This window comes from Perca fluviatilis, chromosome 16 (genome assembly GCF_010015445.1).
Source record: "Perca fluviatilis chromosome 16, GENO_Pfluv_1.0, whole genome shotgun sequence".
Classification (NCBI taxonomy): domain Eukaryota; kingdom Metazoa; phylum Chordata; class Actinopteri; order Perciformes; family Percidae; genus Perca; species Perca fluviatilis.
The window spans coordinates 19,772,799-19,795,983 of NC_053127.1; the positions used below are offsets into that span (position 1 = coordinate 19,772,799).

At 39.5% G+C, this 23,185-nt stretch overlaps 1 protein-coding gene across 6 annotated transcripts in view; it reads left to right on the plus strand.

Moving 5' to 3' along the window:
• Positions 1-23,185, plus strand: part of tiam1a (TIAM Rac1 associated GEF 1a) — a 57,088-nt gene that overhangs the window by 31,106 nt on the left and 2,797 nt on the right. For 2 of the 6 annotated variants that reach the window (XM_039777505.1, XM_039777507.1), the window contains 15 exons: positions 598-768; positions 1,906-2,010; positions 2,965-3,046; positions 3,325-3,411; positions 5,891-6,103; positions 7,473-7,606; positions 18,673-18,897; positions 19,242-19,310; positions 19,436-19,561; positions 19,916-20,024; positions 20,423-20,602; positions 20,771-20,889; positions 20,989-21,097; positions 22,237-22,295; positions 22,654-22,750. In XM_039777505.1, the coding sequence (XP_039633439.1) occupies positions 598-768; positions 1,906-2,010; positions 2,965-3,046; positions 3,325-3,411; positions 5,891-6,103; positions 7,473-7,606; positions 18,673-18,897; positions 19,242-19,310; positions 19,436-19,561; positions 19,916-20,024; positions 20,423-20,602; positions 20,771-20,889; positions 20,989-21,097; positions 22,237-22,295; positions 22,654-22,750 (1,885 nt within the window). Of the gene's footprint in view, positions 1-597; positions 769-1,905; positions 2,011-2,964; positions 3,047-3,324; positions 3,412-5,359; positions 5,605-5,890; positions 6,104-7,472; positions 7,607-11,732; positions 11,887-12,989; positions 13,274-18,672; positions 18,898-19,241; positions 19,311-19,435; positions 19,562-19,915; positions 20,025-20,422; positions 20,603-20,770; positions 20,890-20,988; positions 21,098-22,236; positions 22,296-22,653; positions 22,751-23,185 lie in introns of those variants that run through there. The other 4 variants (XM_039777506.1, XM_039777508.1, XM_039777510.1 and 1 more) reach the window with 4 other exon arrangements.

The window sequence follows — 23,185 nt, forward strand, 5'->3', positions numbered from 1 at the left end:
GAGTTTGTGGATGCTGTTACTTGATAGGAGGCGATAAGGTATCAGCGACAGACAGTGTGAGGTCAAATAGAAGACACAAGCAGGACAGAATCAGAGGAGAGAGGCTGACATGGCTGCCACACTGTCAGAGGTCAGACTGATGGGCTTAAAGGTTACAGACTATGCTTTGAACAGAATGCACACACATATGTAACACATACCCACGCAGGGAGACAATTGCATCAAGAGGCTCTTATCACCGCAAATGAATTAGATTTTGTAATTAGATCTCTTGCTGCTTTCAGGCACCGCCAGTTTCCATTATATTTGTCTAATCAATCTAAGCAAATCTGTTTGTTGGGGGAATAATGATGAATTAGGATGATTTCTACATGATTTTAGCAATTGCAATTATGGATAATAGAATATGTTTTTCTCATTCTTCACTCCGCAGAACCTGAACTAGAACAACTGAAAGGTTTTCATGATACCATTGAATTTATTATGGGTTGCCTTCTGTTTTCACTGAGCACAAAGGCTACTCAAAGATGCATTAACTCTGTGTGTGTGTGTGTGTGTGTGTGTATGTGTGTGTGTGTGTGTGTGTTGCATTTTCAGAAGGAGAGAGAGGGCTCGGTGAAAAGTCTTCCTCAGCAAAATGTAGACAGTGACATTTGGGTTCCTGATTACCTGACTCCCTCCTGGGTGTGTCTGCCAAACAATCAGCCTGTCCTGGCCATCATACAGCCCAGTGAGACAGCGCTGGAAGTCCTTAGCACTGTCTGCAAGGTGGGCCATTACTGGTTAGCAGTGCAAATATTGAAGTGCACCTGTACACTAAATTGTTTATATGGGTGCAGACCAAACGTTATGCACTTATTCAACCATTTGGAGTGACTGGTGATTTTTGCTTTAGTAGCTCATTGCTTTGTTGCACGTTAGCCTGCACTCACACATAAAGACACACATAAATACTCCAACAAAACTTAAGCATGCAGATAATTCATTTTAACAGGTTTGACAAACATGCAATCTTGAGAAATGAGTCTCATAAAACTGCACACAGCGCTGTTGATGGGGATTTAGAATACAATACGTGGTTACATATGGATAATAACATTTTACAATTGTACAGTCTGTCGATAGCTAAAAACAGGCAAATGTAAAAGTCAACTTATTAATTCTTGTCTTCTTGAATGTAAAACTGAATATAAATCTGAGAGTAGCTGAGTTATGAGACTGTCTCTGGTACTTCTAGGGAGGCCAAAAGGTGAACACTGTCACCTGTGCACTTAGACTGACAGTGTCACAGATCTTTTCTTAGTAATTTTCTTGTCTTGCAATTTGCACTGCATATTACGGTTTCACACAGTCTTGTAAGTTTACTTGCACTCCATCTCCTCTTCTCCTTAATTGGTCTCAGCCAGAGACAAACTAGAATAATGATGCCTAATGATACTGTACGTATACATTCCACATATGGGTCTGTTGTAACATGTGTATCTGGGTGTTTGTGTGCATACATTCTATAAACATGTCACAAGGAACTGGAGCATCTAATTCATGGCCCTGTGTGTTACATGCATGCAGATATATACCGTACGTTGTGGATTATATACTGTACATAATTAGATACATATATGTCTGTGTCCTGTGTAAGGGGATGTCATAAGCTATAGACTGTGGTAATAATAAAGATAATGGTGTTTTGATACAGTAGGTGAGTTTAAAATATTATCCTTATCCTATGTGTTACATGAGAAGACTTGACTTTAAATTGCAGGAAGAATAAACCACAAGTAATTAGTGATTATGTCTTATTTTGAAAAGAAGAATGCTTGCTTATAATTGCCTATTTTAGGAGTTTCCTCCACTAACAGTAAACATGTCTTTTTCTTCATTGCCCTCCTGTCTGGTTGCCTCCAGACCCATAAAATAGACCCCTCTGGCCACTACTTGCGTTTGAAGATGTGGATTGACAACCAAATGCTCTTTTATGTTCCCAAACTTGAAGAGGACATCTCTGATCTGGTGAGGAAACGCACACTGAAGCATAGTCATAATAACCTGTGATGTCAAGGAGTGAAACTACAATATTTTCATGACACACCCATATCATATACAGTAATGAAAGATTAAGAATTATAATTTAGAATTATTTCACTGTATGTGTAATCGAAAGTTTCAGTTTGTATTTGTTTTTACAGTCTCAGCAGAGACACAATGTCCCATTTGGATTTTGTGGTCTTCACCTTATTGCTAATACTTTTTGTTTCATTCCAGGCAGATCTGAATGCAAGCTTGTGCATGTTTTATGACTTGATTGACAGATTTAATTTGCAATGCAGACGAAATTCCCAGGATGTAAAAGAAGCACCATTGCGTATGCTATAAATTATGCAAAATAGCATTCTGAGTGTATTATGTGCACTGCTATTCATATAAACAATCACTCTCATTGAAAAAGACCACCTCCACATTATTCAACCGCTGTAAACACCAAAATGAATTCTCTATGTGACAGTGCTTTGTAGGTGATACACTGAACTCTCTCTCAAAGCAAAGTCATTGTACAACTCGCTCTTTTTCCTCAAGAGGTCCTTTATCTCCCTGCTTTGATCAGTGACTCATTTCACCCTCTTTCATCCTTAGTCTATGATATTACATTATTATTTCTCCACAGTGAAGCGCATTACACACTGCAGACTTCTGTCCCCTTCTGTTGCTTCATACACACAGCTGTGTCTATGCTCTCGTCCGCTGTGAGGTCAAGCCCTTGTATGAGCACCCACTCACTTTTCAGACTTGACCTGGATTTTAACCCCACAACCTTCACATGCGGTTGCTCTGTTAAGGAGAGTGAATAATACATGAATCAATCCATTCTTTATTAAGAGCGATAGCATGACGTTGACCTTCTCCATCCAACAACAATGCTATCCTTCAATTACTTGCCAATTAAATAGCATTTTCTTGTGTTTGCAGCTCTACAAAGAGATTGAGGTGTGCCCCAAAGCTACCAAGGTGATCCGGTTTGACAAAGCCGAGTCCTGCACCATTGGATATGGTATACTTGTCTTTGACAATACCCCTTTTTGAGCCCTTTCTTGACATACTCTTAATTCTGTATCTAATTGATTTGATTTCATAATATACTTCATTGAGTCATGCTTTCTTCAAATGACTAAAGGGGGATGACCCAGTGTGAGTGTATTTTGTCTTAAGTGGATCTAATCCCCCAGTAGTTTTGAGGCAGCAGTGCACACTGTCAAATTGAGATATGTTGGAGGACTAAAAGAATTAGTGACTGAATCCCATTCTGTGTCTTATTATCTCTGTCTATAGGTTTTTCTGTGGCGGTTATAGATGAGGATGGAATGCAGCAGCTCCATATTACTGAAGTGAAAGCAGAGGGACTGGCCTCAGCTAAAGGTAAATATATTTCTTTTTTATTAACAAGCAAACATGAAGTGTGGAGTGTACTGTTCTTTCAGTGTCCCGAAAGTTGATATTCAGGGATTAAAGACAAAATGAAAAAAAAGATCCAGGACAATTACCATAGTTGAATATGAATGCAGTAACAACAGGGGTTATGTAAAGGGTATGTGGAAGCTGGCTGAATATTTCTCTCTTAAGTTGACATTGCACACTCAACACCCATACACCTGACCTGAGAAACACCTGATCCAACATGACATCTTATCAGTGCAGCTTTGTGTGACAGTATTGCACCAGCTACTGAGCCAACATAGCTGCATTTATTTTGTTTGTTTGTTTGAGAGAGCCTTGTGGCTTAGGACAAGTAGAGAAGAGATGAAGAAAAAGTAAATCTTATCGAGTGTGTTGGCTCGCAGGTAGATGTCAAAGGAAAGAGGGCAATGCTGCACAGTAATTACTCTGATGCAGTCTTTTCTATTTTGGCTCATCTTGCCTTTTTCAGGATTTACAAGGCAATCATCAATAACTTATAAATGGAGTCTGTAGAGAGGTCATTCACAGTCAATAAAGGCCTCCAACATCAGTATTCCCACATGATATGAACCTGAAAATCCAAAAATAGAAAACAGGTTGCATCAATATGTCTAAAAAAGAATCACCTGTCCTACACACTATATTTGTCAGACTGACGAGTACTGGTTTTTATTCTGAAAAAGGGCATGATGTGCCTAAAAAATATAATTAAAATATTGCATAGGAGCTATGAATCTGTGGTATTCTTCTTCTCCTCCTTCCTGAAAGCAAAGAAGAAAAACAGCTTTCCTTTGTCTGCATCTGACTGCCGGGTCTCGAGATCAACCCCCATTCACTAGTTCCTATCTTTTAACAGAGCCAGGGAGACCTAATGGGTTTGAGAAGCACACGGCCGCTCTGTAGATACAACACTAATATATAGAAAATAACACGCCCCACTATTGTGCCCCAGGGTTAGACCAAGGTTACTCGAGTGTGAGATTGTGTCCTCCAGTGCATTAGCAATCTAAAAAGCTGCTAGCTTAGCAGGCTGCCAGCAAACAAAGGATACAGCTGTAGTGACTCTCCCCCTCTATAGGCGAGTAAAGATGGATATGGCTTGTGGCACAACAACACAATGCATATTTTTTTGTAAGAATACCCTATATTTTGCTGAATCACAGTTGTGAAAGTATGTCAGGCACAACATTAGTAGGTCCATGTGTCTGCTGGGATAAGCCTGTGTGTGCGTGCAACGTGTTTACTAAGAGTGAGGAGAATGAATGAGGAGTGAAAGAAATCACGCTTCAATTTCTGCAGGGTATACGCAGAAACCAGGCCATCACTGGACAAGGAGCCCCAAAGGGTCGTTTCTCTCTCTCTTACTGTAATCCCCACTCCTCCTCCCCCTACTGAAGCCCACACACTGACACATACACAGCCAAACACACATACACACTCAGCCGTAAATGGCCAGAGGGGTTAACTCACTCTGTCCAATAAAGACTCTGCTACAGCTGACATTTCACATCCCAGACAACTAGGTCATAACTTAGGGCTAAATGTGTGCCTTGTGTGTCTATATATGTAACTGTGTGTGCTTGCATGTGTCTGTAGCATTCAATGCATTACAAAAGCCATATCACAGAATGTCTGCTGTTTCTATTACAGTAGACATTACAAAATGAGACTGAAGAAATGATAGCAAGCAAACGTGCTGATGTGTGACTGTGTCAACAGGACCAAAACCCTTTGTCTTACTTAATTCTGCAGTAAGGGCAGGCGAGACTGCTGTCAGATCTCCTAAACAGCTGTCACAACCAATCAGGTTTATTGGTGGATGTTGTCTTCTAATTGGTTAGCTGATTGAGTGCTAATTATCAATTAGCAGAGCTGGGTGCAGGTGGTCAAGGGGAGGGGCAAGAAAGAAAAGCCTCAAACTGAAGCTGTGTTCCAGTGAATGCCATGGATTCTTTTTCATATACTACCACAAAGATGATCTGATGACAGGACAGGATTAGACAAGCATTGCAGCACTCTATGTCTTAAAGCCATCCATGCTTGCTAGATCAGCATTTGCCCCAAGCGAACTGGCATAGGAGGATGCATTTTTAATGTATTGGAAGACATTAGAGTCCCAACATGTCTGATTGACCACAGAGCTGCTGTTGAAGAGTATGGCTCTAAAGTCTTGTATTTGTAGATCATTTGTACACATTTAGCACTCTTGAGTTGATGGCCCACAGAAAAGCTACTGCGTTTGATGGTGCTATGTTATTTACAGATAATCCTTTAACTTTTCACACTGCTTTTATATTACTGTCAGCTTTTTCTGTTGCATTGTATTTCTCTCCAAAATGTACCCACTTTAAAGGATTGGATTGCTGTTTTTCAGCAATAAAGCAGCCACCTGTAAAAGCCAAATTTTCTCACTTTGTTTTGTCCTTTCATTCTCGACCAGGTTTGAAAGCAGAGGATGAGATTCTCTTGCTAAATGGTAAACCTGCATCTGCCCTCCAAATGGATGATATGAGGGCTGCATTTCTAAACCAAGCGTTGACCTTGAGCGTCAGCACCCTGCCCCTGCTGGACCCTCAGGTGCTGTGCTCCCTTCCACCCCGGCGCTCCGATGGGGAGCAGGGCCCAGCCACAGACATCTTCTCCCAGAGCCAAGGTAAAAGATTCCTGTTCCACATAAACAAAGTTGTGGATGCATGGGATAAGTTGTTTTCATTATTTGGATTTTGAACAATGGCATGTTTTATTAGATGATGTGAACAAACTATGTCCTCTAGTGACAAATTTAGTGAGCATCTTTTTCAGTTTCAAAATTATAACTTCAGTTTGTTGAGGGCCAAAGTGAGAAGGTCAAGAGTGGAAACTTGACCTGCAGCTTTGTCCAGCTCTGACACAGGGGTGTCACAGGAATCAGTCCAATCACAATCTAAGGTGCATCATGCTGTTATGTAACATGTGTTTCTGTTCGGTTAAAATCAGATCAGTGTTATCCATATCCGTCTTCTATATCTATAGCTTGACACCATGTTAGAAAGATAGCGTAAAGTGATCTGTGAAATCTTTTAAAACTAAAACAAACCTACCCTTTTTAGATCATGGAATTTAAAATAGCAGTTCTTCTTTAGTCCTTTATAGTTTATATTCACATTTCTTGTCTTGTACTATCATACATCCTCTGAATCCCCAACTTTATGTAGAGAAAAAAGGGAGAATGCAGATGGTGATTTAAAAAAAAAAAAAAAGGGTGAATAGGGCAATCTGCTAATTATGCATGGATGCTGTCTGATAACCAGCCTGCAGGCAGCCACCATCTTTCCTCTGACCTGCTCTTTTTATCCGAGCAAGGGCACCGTTTGTATTCCTTTTATAAATTGGGTCTTGCAGTGCACAGGCTGACAAGCTGGCATTGTTTATGCAGGGACTCGGAGCACTATGAATATTAATATGAATCCTTCAGTAGTGTGGAGCTGTCATCGTGTAGGATATGCCATACGCAAAGGGTCAGACCAAGTAAAAACCCTTCAGCAGCCAGATGGAGGTTATCAATGATATCATACTTAGGAACAGTCGAGTGTATGCGAGCCCTTCAAAACAGAGGAAATAAATTGGAAATTTCTCATGAATACGGATGGAATAATAGAGACCATACAGTGATATCATAATAAGATACACTAAGGGTTATAGGGATGTTTTTAATACCATCATTATCACGTAACTTAAAACAATAGGATGATGCTGTTACATTTTATTTGTAAAGGTGAAGAAAGCAATGTTCGAGGGAGTAGGGATTCCTACTTACAGTACAGGTTACTTTACAATACAAGTATACTGTGCATGAATCTACAAGGATCTCCAAACACTCATATTATCTTAAACACCATTAAAGGAAGTGCATATTATTAAATCCATAAGAACAGGTTGAGATGTGGATTTTACTAAATGGGCTGTAACTGAGCATAAGAGAGAAGTTCCTGATATTTGGGTACACACAGCATATACACTTTGTCCTTTGTCTCTGTCTGTAGAGGACATCCTGGATGAGGTGTCGGGTTTGACGGCAGAGAGCCCAGATGAGAGTTTGGAGGAAGGTTCTCGGCTGACCCTGCAGAGTCCCGGAGATTATCAGGAAGACAAAACCTGCATGGGGACTGGACAGAAGGTATGATATGGAATGCAAAGACATAACTTAGATATTTATAGACACTAAGACAAACATGCACAGACACATACACGCAACAGAGCAGGGGATTAACAGCCTAGTTTTTATAAAGAATGGAGTTTCATACACACCCTGTCAAATGTGGTGTTGCAAAGACAAAGACCAGCAGTTTTGGTATGTGTGTGTTTGTGACCTGTGGATTAATACGGGTGTTTGATTAGCTGCATTGTTGACTTAGTTTTTGTTTTAGGTTCCACAGAAGTGTGGTTAATTTCTCACTGTTTTTAATCTCAAATCTGTCGGGGAAGCACTGAGCAACAATCCAAAACATTTTGGATGTACGTTTGAACAAATACTGAGAGTCCATGTGTTTATGATTAAATGAAAACCGTCTGGCAGGTCTTATCTAAAATATTTCTTTACCCTTGTCAGGTGGTTTTTGTGTTTGTAGCATGTAGCCAGAAAGCTGGCAAGAAGTTCAGAGGCTTTGTTTTTGAAAGATCTGAGACGTGAAACACAAGTGCGTAAGTGGTCTGACACGCACGCACAGCCATTACACCATATTTCACACTTTCATAACTGTTTTGAAGTTGCTTTTTAGTAAATTCAAGCCTGACTCGATGATTAATTCATGCACTACATTTGTAATTTGTTGACACCTGTAACATACTGTAATCTTTATCACATTCTTGCAGAAATAACCTATTCATTTTTATACAGTGCTGACAACATATTACATGACTACTTTTTGGTGTGTTGAATAGTTAGAGTGTCAGACCCAGCACATGAACAGATGTGTGCTCTGAAGCACAGAGATTGAGATAGACAGGTGAGTGTAAGAGTGAGTGAACAGCATCACTGTCTAATTAAGATTATGTCTAGTCTGATCAGTGATTGTTGGAACACGCCATGTGCCAGCCGGTTTCCCTTGGATACGGTTGTCACTTCCATTACCATGGCAATGTCTGATAACCAGTAACCACCGGAAACATTTTTTTTCAGACATGAACAAAAGATGAGGAAAGAGACAGCGCTGTGTTCTCTCTTGGATATGTGTCACTGAGCTTCAGTCTCGAGGGCGAACTAATGGGTGAGGTCAGAGTCGGCTCCAGTCCAGTGCTGGTTCTGTGACTCCAATGTGCCATTATTCGTTGGAAGCAAAGTATGAGAAGATAAGAGAAATACCGACAGATAGGGTTGCCAGGATGGCTGGATAGGGACTAGAGGCTTGCTTAAGTCTCATTTGGAGCACTTGATATGGGGAAAACATCCAGCAATTCAAAACTTGTTAAACTTAACAAAACAGTCTGAACCTCAGCAAAGCTCCTAATTAACATTTTAAAAGTTTTTTTTTTTGCTTTTTTAAACTCAGTGTTTTCTACATGCAAGAAGAAATCCATTTAAATCTATTCTAACACGTGAAACAAACAAAATGCAGCATGCCATTTTTACATTAACACTTTTTTTATATAACACCCTTTTTGATAGTATGCGGTTTAATCATTTTAATGTTAAAGATTATGCAGTGTCAGAGTAGCTGTATGTTTTGTACAGTCAAGGAAGCTAATTGTAGCATCTTATTACCATTAAACAAGGGCACATTTATATATGCAAATTAAGTAAAAAACAGGCTTCAAGCCTTCAGTTAGCATGAAATGAATACAATCGGTTTGTGTTATACCACTAGATCCCATATGTGATACAGTGTAGTCTCTTTGGAGACAATAATGAAGGCTTGGGAAAGGGATATGGCTTACCCCTGTCTGTAATGTTGTCCTTTGGTGTTCAATGCTTAGTCATGTGCTTTTTGGTTTATTATCAGATTCTGTTCCACATAAATAGAGAAGGAAAAACAAAGCCCTGCAGGCAAGGCAATACAGGGCAAAAGAGTACATCAGAGCAGTGCAACAGTATTAACAAAGCTCTGGAAATGAATGATCTTCATTCTCACCTTTTCAGTCTCTCACCTCCTGCTCCAGTGTAACGTGTGCTGTTTGGTTTATTGCCTAATTTCCATCTGCTGTCTGGTTTGGCCTCCCTTTTTTAATCCTTTTTTTTTCCCCTCTACCCTTCTTTTTGTTTAGTTGATTGATGTGTGGTCATATATTTTGTTTATATATTTTGTCCCCATTATTGAGAGCAACAATGTGACCATGTCCTGTGTCAGACATGACATCTCAGTGCTCTTCTCCGTTTGATCATCCTGTCTCATTATCTTTGTTTTGAAAGCTTTTTCTTTTCTCCTGTCCTTCCAGTTTCCTTGTGACTTCCTGTCCTTGTTTACCCTCCTCCTCCTCACTAACCCCCCGCTGCTCCTTCTTACCATAAACAACATGAGGCTGCTGTTGAACGGCTCCCTTAGCTGCCTGTGGGCCCTGACCTGAAGCACTTGGATGCTTCCTCTTGTCAACAAATACAATTCAAACATGCCACAGAATCCCTGGGAACTTCCAAAACAATTTTATTTATGTTCTTAAATTTGTATTGTCTTTTCTTTTTTTTTCTTTTTTTTTGCTCATGTTGATTACGGTTTTGTTCCACCACTCTCCTCTTTGGAAAGCCTCCAACGTGCTGAAGATTGTGTCTTACCCCATTTCACCCACAGCCTGTGGTAACATGGTGGCAGACTAAGGAAAAAGAGGCAAAGTGGGACAATTTTAATTATCCTCCCATTCTAATTACTTCAATCTCCACAGTGTTTCACATCATTTAGTGGAGATAAATGAGTGTCTGGCTAGCCTGAGGAAACGCAGAGGTTCATTATTTTAGACAAAGCACAGAGCCACCTCCTCAATATGATAAACCAACTGGAGTATAAGACGGTGATTGCTTGTGATAACAGTGATAATAGAGATGACGGTGATTGCATGTGTTCTCCAAGGTGTAGTCAGCCTCACTGACAAGTGCTGGTTATAATTTACAACCCTCTATCAGTTTGGCTTGGGGGGTATTCGACATGGGAAATGCAAATCATTCAGTGTGTTAGTGGGGGAGGGGGAACAGTTTTCATCAAGATGTTTTGATTGACTCGTGATGGTATAATTCAGGTTAAATAGCTCCTTGCATGCAGTGCATTTGTTTAATGTAGTTACTGACTACTAAATACAGTGTCTTTAACTTCCGAAATAACTTCCAGTAACTTTTAGCCTTACAATATTTATTTAAAATCGTTCTTTCACTTCTCCTTCTCATTGCCCTCAGGCCCTACAGCTTGGTCCTAGTTGGTGCCGTCCTCTCAGTCTTCCACTAGGTGGAGCACTGTGCTGATTAATGAAGCCTTCCATTACTGAGCATACAACCAAGAACAGATCTGCTTCAAAATCAAGTATAATTACCAATATTGATTGGAATATTTCAGTATTCAGCCATTTATAGATTGCATTCCTTGTGTGTGTGTATAATATGATAGTATAGCCTACAATTTAGATTAATTTAAACATGGAAAACGGAATTTTCTTATTTTAACTTCTTGAGTTGTAGGAGGAAGATTGCAGCCCGCAAATCAAATGTCTTAAAGTCTAAATGTTCATGCATAGATTTATAAAGACTGTCAGAACATAATCATCCTTTCCCTTCAGATTAAATGATTAATCTCTCTCTCTCTCTCTCTCTCTCTCTCTCTCTCTCTCTCTTTTTTTTTTTTTTTTTTTTTTTTTTTCTCTCTCTTTAATCTCTTGTGCTCTCTCTCTCTCTCTCTCTCTCTCTCTCTCTCTCTCTCTCTCTCTCTCTCTCTCTCTCTCTCTCTCTCTCTCTCTCTCTCTCTCTCTCTCTCTGTGTGTGTGTGTCTCTGTCTGTCTGTGTGTGTTATGGCGAATATCCCATCATTCCATGCAGGGATTTATGGATTTGCATGTTTCCCTGATTTTAGATGAAACTGAACTTCAAGACTCTCCCTCCCCTCCCCCTCTCTTTGTTCACTGACAAGTACATGCCTGCTCTTGAGTACGAGTACATGCCATCACAATTGCTATATTTCTATTTACTTATACATAGTGTATAATACTACATGTCGCTACATACAATATACCAAGTGTGTATAAATGTGTATGATGTGTTTCTGTCTGCCAGGTTATGTGGATATGTGTAATCTCTGTTTATCCTGGCTCTCACTGTTCAGTTGAATGGTGTGAGGGCAGGTTGGGGCTTGCTTCCACGCTCCTTTCTCATGCTGCACTTATGTGCTCTGAAGGGCGGGTCTGGGATGTGTAGTACAATTTGTAAAGGCGTAAAGATTTGTCTCTGGGTTAGGAAATGCATGTGTTGGACTGACTCGAGAAAAGGTATTGCTGCCAGAGCTCTCTTTATTTACTTCTTGCCTGTCTCTAATTGTTTGTTTTTATATATTCTTTGCTAAGCTGTTATCTTTCTCATGTGTCTGAGGTCAAATTGCTGCGTATTGCATGTGTGTTGGTCTGCTTGCTGATTACTGATTTGGAGTTTTGTGTGATCACATACTTGTGCAATGTATCAACCAGTATTCCAGCTTTGGGGAAGAAAATCATTGATTTTCCCCTCATTACAGCCTTTACATTCTTTTCTTATCTCCCTTCTCTGGGCTGTAAATGTTCTTATTCCTGCAAGTATTATGTAACTCTTGTTTCTAAGGAAAGACGAGTGTGCAGCAGGTGTGCTATGGTGAGCCATCATTGGAATGTCAAGTGTGCCAATGCAAAGTGAATTTTCAGGCTTCAGATGGAAGCAATTACAGTATGGTACGATAACTTGAAGATCCAGTCAGACCTGGATCATACAGTATATCATTTGTAGAATATACTTGTATAAGCTGCTTTGACTACCAGGAGGAGATGTCAAGTGCATCAGGGCATTTCATATTTTGCTGGGTACGTTTTTATTTCATATTGGGGTCGGGATTTGTTCCTTTCAATCATGTAATCTTGCTTGCTTGAGTTGATGCTTCTGGAATTTCAAAAACTCATTTTGAAACATGAGAGGGAGTTTAATAAGGCTGGTGTTATAAGTGTGGTGACAAGTATCTGAGTTGCGATGAGAGAGAGAGAGGGAGATATGCCTGTTGTCTTTTCATGCTGTTCCTATATTCCTGTGTTTGGCTTTCACCATCCACTGCCCCCTCCCCTTCTCTCCTCCCTCCTTTCTCTTTTCTTTCATCTCTCGTGAGGATGTGATGTTTGATCTTCTTATTTAATGTTGTATTCTCCATTGCTGCTGCTCTCAACCCCCTGGACAGAAGTGAAATAGGCAACGACGACGGAGGGAGAAGGAGAGATGAAAGGGGAGCATGCAGAGGCAGTCCGTATAGAGAGAGAGACAGATTGGAAAGATGCTTTAGGATAAGGTGGCATGAGTGTGCTGTTGTTTATTGCAATCTGTTCTATTCAATATTCAAATTCACCTATTTGTTTAGCTGTAATGGTTTTACCAGCAATAGTGTTTTACAGAGCAGTGAGCGTTAAATAGCAGGTACTTACTTTTACTCTTTTGATCAGTTTGTCTGGACACGTTCAAAAACAAATCCTTTTGGCACTGAGTGGCACAGACGAATGGAAGCTACCTAGATTGGAAAAGCAGGACAAGAAATGGATATCTGACTTGTCATTGAACCCTGTTTGACCTGCCAGCATGGCAGCCTTTAGGAGGAGCAGGAACTCCAGATGCTCGACCGAATCCATCTATGATATGTTACAGCTGGTGAGCCATGTGTATGTGTGTGTCTGTGATAGCTTGTGTTGGGGATATGATCCTGCCGACGTCAGTGATTATGTTATGGTGCCAGCAGTGCCGAGGTTAGAGGTTCAATTCCCAGCAGAGCAACACATTTCCATTATAACAATTAATGGAAGACTGGTGACCGATCACACATCTTGATTACATGACCTGCAGTGCTCAGACCTTATTGTATCATCCTGTTTATTTTTAAATGAAATGAATAAAACATTATTGCATTATGCAATTAATGATATTTGAACAATGCTGATCTAGAATTTAATCCGTTGAATCAGTCAAATTACTAACTAATGTGTATCAGCATTTTCTGTATTATGTTTATGCTCCCCTTTTTTAAAAATAAGTCGTAGATTCAAACGTTGTCCACAGACACTCTTCTCTTCACCTCTTAGTGAGGGTAAAGAATAATGCACCCTCGGTCTCCATCTCCCACTGTCATTTGTCTCTGTCGCTGCTCCATCTGTCACTTGACTGTCACTAAGTCCTCAGGTTGTCAAGGGCAAGACCTCGCTTATGAGCGGCAAGACTGTCCATGTCATTGGTCACAGTGTTTCTCTTTGCATATTGTGTTTGTCTGTTTTAAGGAGGTTGTAGGAGCCATGTACTGAGCTTATCATATGTAATTTATTTATATTTACCATTTGTTGTGTTAGCATGACATGCCCAACCTACATTTTGTATGGTATAATTTTTTACATACCTTAGTTGTTCACTCCCCCTGATTATTTTTGTTGACACCCCCAATGTTTCCCACAGGTATTTGCTTTTTATCAAGTATGTTAGAAGGAATATTCGCTTGAGGTGGGATAGCTATACCTGTTCAACTTGTTTCTGTGTAGTGGCTTAAAATCTTTACACACAGACAGACGACAGACTGTTTTTGGATGTTTTTTGTGCATTGAAATCATACCCCTATGTTGATTCAAAGCCACTACAGAAGAGTTTTGATATGTCAGCAATGCAGATACTACTTTGGTTGTTCTAACATGACTAACCTTCTTTAAGCGATGCTCACAATGCAGTGTGACTGTCTTGGACATTAAGGATTTAATCAGACATGATAGGCTGTATTGTCTTACTTGCAATTTATACTTTCGGTTTATTTTGTGGTAGTTTTGATGTAGTTTTCTTCAACTGACTGAAGAAGCTCATCTTGACTCGATGGGAGACATTTAAGGGTGCTCTAAGTGATGTCACGCGTTTTTTAGGCTACAAAATTTTTTGTGACATACAGCAAACCTCTCCTTACTATCCGCTAGCTGCCGGTCCCCTGAACACACTGTAAAAAAACGCGGTCTCTGTAGACAGCCCAGGCTCCACAAACTGCAACAAAAACAAACTGTGCCAACCTGCACCACCAACCATAACAAACAGTGTTCCAACCAATAACTGACAAGCAGGAGCTGGTTGAGCCATCACTGCAGCAGCGTTAGCACGTAGGCTACTTCCACAACACTGTAATAAATTTCATGTTAGTTTAACTTGGAAATGCAAGTTCCCTTGCTGCCTTGAAAATCGAAGTTCAGTCAACTTGAAGACTGCCTTTGTTTCAACTTAGAAATTAAAGTTAATGAGGTTGATGTAACTACAGTGTTCTAGTTTTGGTAAAGTTATTCTTTTAGTTGATTTAACTTTGTATTACTTGCTTTAACTTCATACTTTAAGTTAAAACAAATCATTTATTTTCTTTAATAATGCCAGAAACCTTCCTTGCCTAGTATAACAGACATTCCTTTCTGCTTTATTTCAACTCACACTTTCAAGTTAAAACAACATAACCACATTTATAGCAGAGATACCGTGGGTGCTTGGGTGGGGCCACCCCAGGGCCCCGTGCAAAATAGCGGCCTCTCTGCTGATGTTGTGTCACTTGACATAAAATGGCCGCTAGTGAAGTGACACGCCGCAGATTAATGGCTGAAGGAAGCCCATTACTGCTCAATGTCTAACTCTGTAATACTCCACCTCTTATCAAACGTAACAGTCACTTAACTCATGGTTACAAATGTAAACCAGCACAACAATGACAATTACCAGGCAACAAAACATTACATCCTAAACACATGTTTAATAAACAGAATTCATAAAGTTACATTTGTATTTCGAACAAACTGCAAACTTTTCAGAAAATTTTAACAAACATCTATTTACTGCCTTGCATCATGGGAATTGGCCAGCCAATGAACCAGTTGCAGTCTTGACTGCAATTGGTTGATAACTTAACTTACATACCTAAGTTCAATCAACACATACATTTTTTTAAATAGTCAACCCAACGAATAAACTTTCAAAAACTCATAAAGTTGAGTTCAAAATCGACAACTTGTATAAGCTCGTTCAGTTAAAAATAAGAAATAAGTGGACATAACTAAATGGGTATGTAATATTTTACAGTGAATGCATATTCATGACTCAACCAGCTCCTTCTTGTCAGTTATTGGCTGGAACGCTGTTTGTTATGGTTCGTGGGGCAGGTTGGCGCAGTTTGTTTTTGTTGCGGTTTGTGGAGCCTGGGCTGTCTACAGAGACTGCGTTTTTTATTTTTTTTTACAGTGTGTTCAGGGGATAGGCAACTATATGTATGTGACAAAAAATGTTGTAGCCTAAAAAAACATGTCGCATCACTTAGAGCACCTTTAAGTATCTGTGTGCGTGTGTGTCGAAACTGGTTTGAATACCACAATGGAAAATTGTTTTGTCATCGCTGAAGCCCAGCCAAAGACAAGCCATGGAATCAGCAAAGACAAGCCATGTTCACCAGCTGTCTGTAAATCACTCAGTTGGAACACATGCAGACACAGTGTGTTGTCATGGATTACAATTAATAAACACTTTCACTGACCCCACATAAATGAGGGATGTTTTTGTGACATACACTTGCAAAAGTACATTCGATGAACTGACTGCAGGGTTAAATTGGAAGCATTAATGCTTCAATAATGGCTGAAAATTAGATTGCTTTTGTGTTTTCTGCAGACCTTCACAACAAAGATCCACTGCGTCTAGTTGTGCCATTTTGTGGTTTCATTATGCTCGTTTGAGTCTTAAATATCTCACAAGAAAGGCAAATCTTAGTTGTTGTCCTGCCTTACCAATTCATAGCTTTACTTTTTAAAGGTTAATTTTTTAATTAGGGGGAGTTTTAAATGAGACATGAGTATGAATCCCTTGCAATCAGTGTGTGGGCTGAGGTGATTCATTCACCCACATTTCAAGGAGATTCTATTTTTCTAATAGTCTCTTTAATATACTAGTCCTTGCTGAGTAGAGACAGTGAAAAGCTCTACATGTACATCCCTCTCTCATCTCTCAACAGACCTAGCATCAGCCTGCCTGGACTTGGTGTGCAAACAATCCCAGGAAATCACAGGTTCACCAATGTTTGAGTAACACTTTACAATAAGGTACACAACAATGTAGTTAGTTACTGAGGAACGAATGAGGAACAACTGGTTACTTAATGAGTAGTTACTGATTAACTGTGTTTCAGCACTGATTAATTACTGTATTTATGCATCATACTGAGTGGTTAATGATTAACGAATGATTAGTTAAGCATTGACTACCAGAAGTAAAGCATTGTGCGTACCTGGATATAAAGTGATGCATCATACTGAGTGGTTAGTCAAAAATGAATAATTAGTTAAGAATTGACTACAATTTGTGAAGCATTGGCATTAGTGCTGAATCAGCGTTAATCAGTAACTAATCATTAACTACTCATTAACTAACCATTTGTTCCTCATTCATTAATACAGTAACTGCCAGCCTGTTTACCAGTAACTAATCATTAGTGCTTGAATCACAGTTAATTGGTAACTACTCATTAAGTAACCAGTCACTCCTCATTCGTTACCCAGTAACTACCTACATTTTTGTGTATTTTTTTTTTTTTTTTTGAAGTGTTACCAGTGTTTGATATAAATTAAAAACATAGTGGAATTTGTGTTTATAGGTAGTTCATCATTAGGTTGTATTTGCATACGTTGGAAAGATTAATAACGGTGTTCTGTATCGTAGAAGTATTTCTGTATTGCTCAAGTACATTTCAGACGTGCCTTAAAAGATCCAGCCTCTCACTTTTGATGACGCTGCTATGTCACTTTCTCCCTAGCTTTCTGTTTGCAATGCCTACGCAGTGGTGCCTTCACCTTCACAGCCTTGGGACTATAAAAAACAGACAGATGTGCACAGAACCTCTTGATCCTCACTATTATGTTCTTGCGTGGGTTTCAGTTTGTCATTCTCAAACTGCTGTTGCATGGAACATGATGCATCTGTGCTTTTTTTTCAGAAGTTGTTGTCACTTTCTTTGCAAAGCCTAGTACTGAAAAAGGAATATATCACTTTTTTTATTAAGAGTAGCAGAAATATCAACTTATATTGGTCTGTACAGAGAAGCAGTGGGGAAGATCCCCCTATTTCTATTTCTTTTTAAATATAGGCCTACTACTGTACTGTTTGGCCTGGCAGGTCTGCTCATGCTTTATTTTTATTTTTTTGATAAAAGGGATGTAGATTTATGTTATGGCAGGTTTTGCAAGAATGTACTGTATTTTTTTTGTTGGTGGTGCATGTTTTCCAGTTTGTATGTGTGGTGGAATTTCCGGTAACACAATTCAGGAGATGAGAATATTGGGCCAGTCTCTAATAACCAAACCTGTTCATGTATAATTATTTTTGTCTCTCTACAGATTCAGGGAATCTAGGCAGCTGTATGATAAGGGAATGTTTTGTCTAAGGACTGTCTCTTTTTGGAGGTCAGTGGGCCTGCCACACTTTAGCATGAGAGAGCGAGAGAGACTTCAGCATCTGTGCGACTGCATTATCTTTGTTTACCTTAAAGGTTCATTTAAATATAATGCCTCCAGCATGAGTTTAAATACACCTTCAGGAAGACAGGAACTTCAGAGAGTTGGGACGGCACTGCACAATAACACATCCTGGTTAAACTGTACTGCCTGCTTAATTGTCTCCTCAATTGAGTGTTTATTAAATGCTTCTGTGTAAGTCATCAAGGTCTCCAAAACATTCTTCATGTATGTGAAATGAGCTGTGAAATGAGCTGTGCGGCTTCTGAGTTTTTCCTTAACAGTATGTATCTGTGTATGAGCATTATGAATATTGGCACGTGATATGCTTTTATTGTATTTTGCTCTACACAAGTTTACATCCAATTCATGATTTCTTATTTTTGCGTCTGTCATATTTCCCTTTCCTTTTACAGTAGCTCTGAGGAGAACAAATGTTTTAACATGTCAAAAATGCACTAATAGCAGCCTTCTCTGACATGAAATGACCCTTTTTAAAGCAATCGTAAAAATGTGTAGAATATGACATGTTCTTTATCTCTTTCTGTACAGAGCACGGAGCAGGTGACTGCTTTCTGCCGCAGTCTCCATGACATGAATCCCCTGGAGTGCCCTGTGTCGTACTCCTCATCGTCGTCCTCGTCGTCCCTTTCCCCGAGCCCTGTGTCAGCTTTTCCTCCCACAGCAGGCACTGCCACCCAGAGACAGCTCTCCCACGCAGACAAACTCCGCAAGGTCATCAATGAGCTGGTGGAGACGGAGAAGACTTATGTCAAAGTCAGTACGAGCTCTCCTAAGACAATCTTTACCCTACAAATTGATACTTAATGGATCATATGTGTATCTGTTTGATAATGAAAACACTGTTCTCGTTAAACTACACTACACCACTTGTTGTTGGGCGTGTCATAATCATTGTAATAGGCGAGCAGAACATTGGTACATTGGTAAGTATGCTTTTGGTGTCATGGTGTGTTATGTTCCTACCTGTGAGAACTGATTTATTTCCGTTATTTAACATTCTCCGTAATAACTCCACCTTAAACAGGTGCCCACACATGCCCTTTCTCATTCCTCTCTGAACTACTGATCATCTTGTTCATATTCTTTGTCTTTTTTAGGACCTGAGCTGTCTAATAGAGTGCTACTTGACACCTTTGCAGAAAGAGAGCTTTCTTACACAGGATGAGGTACTTCTACCTGATCTTATTAATACAAGAATTAAAAAAACCTGTAAATTAATTGTTGCTATACATAACATTGAATTAATAGAAATATAGAAGAGACATAGACTGACGCTCTGTGTGTGTTGTAGCTGGACGTTTTGTTCGGTAACCTCGGGGAGATGGTGGAGTTCCAGGTGGAGTTTCTCCGGACGCTGGAAGATGGAATCAGACTGGTGCCAGATCTGGACAGACTGGAAAGGGTAGATCAGTTTAAGGTGAGGGAACATTGATCTTCTGAACTCTGCATCTTTCAGTTTTTAATCCCCTAGTAATTCTGTCGCACTTTAGGGTCACTTTCACTTGGTACTGCTGTTTAGAACTAGCTATTACATAGATCGTTCATGATATACTGTATGCCTTATGGTGTTGTTGCAGACATGCGTTTGCCCTGACTTACTGACTTACTGAAACAAATCACATTCACTTTGACTCTAAAAGGGTCAAACATTTGCTTATAAAAGTAAAAAGTAATTTCCAATTACTAATGGTGCAGCCTCGATTTTAAAAAAACAAACAAAACAAAAGATATTTCTAAAGTGATAGCATGACATGTTCGTTTGTTTCCACAGAAAGTACTGTTCTCTTTGGGTGGTTCCTTCCTTTATTATGCCGATCGCTTCAAGATCTACAGCGCCTTCTGCGCCAGCCACACCAAGGTCCCAAAGGTCCTGGCTAAAGGTAAAACCATGCTACACATTGACTGGCATCAAGCACCGAGCCACCGCTTACTCCTCTGATAGTTATATGGTAGTTTATTGCTCTCTAGCATCATTGGCAGCTAAAAGCTGAGGGACTAGTGTAGCACAGGAAGTGTGTTGTTTTATTTACATACCCTGCTGTACAGAGGGCGAGCTGCAACTAGTATCGGCACAGTGAGGCATAAACTTGAGTCGTCAGTGTGTGTGTGTGAGTTGAGAGGTATTTGAAAGTACAGTCCAGTTCTGCAGTTACTACTACAGTCGCTTCCTTGACAGACACTTTAATGGCCCCCTGTTTATGGTTTTTCATCTTAAGTCCTTGTAGTTTCCTTGCCAACTGTACAAAATGAATAAATGCTCATATTTCTGCTCCTCCAGCAAAGACTGACCCAGATTTCAAGGCTTTCCTGGCTGAGAGAAACCCCAGACAGCAACATTCCTCCACTCTGGAGTCTTACTTGATCAAACCCATCCAGAGGGTCCTGAAGTACCCGCTGCTGCTAAAGGAGCTCTACTCTCTTACTGACCCCGACAGTGAGGAACACTACCACCTGGATGGTAAGCCAGGGTCTTTTTATTTATTATTTACATGCACTTTTTGATGCAGCACTTAACTGCTGTGAAACTGTATAATATCAGCTTCAGACCCATGGAACTATAATTAATGAGGATACTAGAAGTTGTGGTAATTCTGATTTGGAGATGATGAATGTTTGTCCCATTCAGTTGCAATGAAGGCCATGAACAAAGTTGCAAGTCACATCAATGAGATGCAAAAGCTTCATGAGGAGTATGGCGCTGTTTTCGACCAGCTCATCAACGAACAGACGGCAGATAAAAAAGAGGTAAACATGATAATGCACATTTCATTCAAGGTTCTCCATCAGGAATCCAAAGGATTTTCCAGTAACTAAACGGGATATATCCATACCTGTTTATATTAGGTGGCTGACCTCTCCATGGGGGATCTTTTGCTACATTCGACTGTGGTGTGGCTCAACCCTCCAGGCTCTTTGGTCAAGAGCAAAAAGGACCCTGATTTGGCTGCTTTTGGTAAGCGCTAATGTTTTAATTTTGGATTATATTGTGGTGTTGATTATGCCATACTATTGTCTTTCTGTGTATAGGGATTTCTTAGTTTGAAATATTTTTTAATTTCTAAAAGTTTCAGCAGTTTACACAGGAATGGAGACATTTTTACATAATTACAGCTAGACTTCTTTTAGATTTACCTAACTATATCCAATGCAATTAAATTCAACAGCCATGGAGTACATCCTAATATATCATAATGATATACCAAAGACATGATAAAAGCTTTATAAAAGTATAATTTATTGCATTTAGGTGACATTCCTTTTTGCACTGGATTGGTCAAAACATTATACAACTGTGAAAATCCTTTCACATCTGCAGGATTTCAAATGGACAAATGATGTGTAAAGTGCTTATTCCCGTGTACTAAATACTAAAACGGTGTGTGTGATGTTTTCATACGGATGAATAAGCAAATATTTTCCAGTTACACTTTTCTCAGCAACAAAAGAGCAATGCTACTGTAGGTCTACTGTTCTCTTCTCTGGAGAAACGCTGCTTGTTGTATCTTCACACTTGCAGGCACATGGCACTTTACTGTATCCCACATAATACTGTCATGCATAGTGTGACACTGCTACAGTATTTCAGTTGGTGAGGAAATGGCCTTGGTAAAAGGAAGGAAGGACCCAGTTGGGGATATAACACGAGAGATCTATTTTTTTCACTTTTCACATAAAGTGCATCATGCTATCCTTACATTAATAGAATCACATGCTATTCTCACACACCCAGAAGTGCCCTGTGTTTTAAAATTGTACTCTACTCAGACACCTTTTTAGATATAAATATTACATCTACATGGTATAAGGGGCTTTCCTGGCAAGGCCATAGTGAGTGGATGTGGTGGCTTTGTGCATGCGATGTCGTGACTTTGGTCCATTTTCACCTTTTGTGCTCCTGATATAGCATGCCCGGAGTTTGAGCAAATTTATTTATTTTTTTCAAATGAAAGATGTGACTTCAAGTGGCCATTGACATACTGCATTAAGTTGTCACTGTAGTAAATTATTTAATGAAAAGTCTTTTGATTTATGCGATGGATGAATGATGCAGACCTTCGTAATAGTTTCCATCTCTCCCTTGTCCTCATTTAGTGTTTAAAACAGCGGTTGTATTTGTGTACAAAGACAGCTCCAAGCACAGGAAAAAAATCGTGAGTACCGTTTTTCCCTTTTTCTGTTGGATTAATCCAGTCAGAGAAACACTGTTGTAGGATGTACAGTGCAGATTGGGGCTCTGGGCTTTCCCTGAAGAAGCTGAAGCTTTTATAGATTAAAAAAAATAAATAATCTTAAGATTTGGATGGCACATTGAGACCACAAAGAAGTTAAGGTTAATGTCTTTCATGAGGGAAGTTATTAGCAATTTAATAGACTGAAGAGACTTTATGCACACTTCTACTGTTCCCCTTGTTCAGTGCCTTCTGTCATTGCACTATTGTGCTCTCTGCTGTCATGTTGATGTATTGCAGTGGTTATTTTTTAGATATCCAACCAGTCTCTCCCTTTCAGGGTGGATCTCACCGTGCGTCTGTGAGTGATGACAAAGATCCTTTCCGTTTCCGTTACATGATTGCAACGGACTCTCTGCAAGTCCGTGCCCTTGCAAGTAGGTCAATTTTAAATACATTACCATGCAGCAAATGTAACTTTGAATTTTGCATCACCATTTCTCCAGGTATTATTAGCACTTTAAGGACTGGTTTGGTCTCTCAGATTGCTGTTATGGACAGTTCTAGCTTAGTGAATGGTCAGTCCCATAGTTGGTTCACACACCAAACTCATTTTCTCACTTTCTGTCCCAACCTAGTTGAGTTGTATAGAAAACAACTACATTGATGTAGGTGGTTTAAATACAAAAAAGAAGTAGATAAAGAGTTTAATGTCAAATCACTGATAAATTTGTTTTGTTTTTTTCACTCAAGTTTTTAAAAGTTCAGTGAGAAAGCTGCAGCATAACTGGAATAAATGACCTGTATGATCAAATTCCTTCAGAAAAACATTTTAATTATCCAGTCTTTAGCTTAAAATATGTATTGGACAA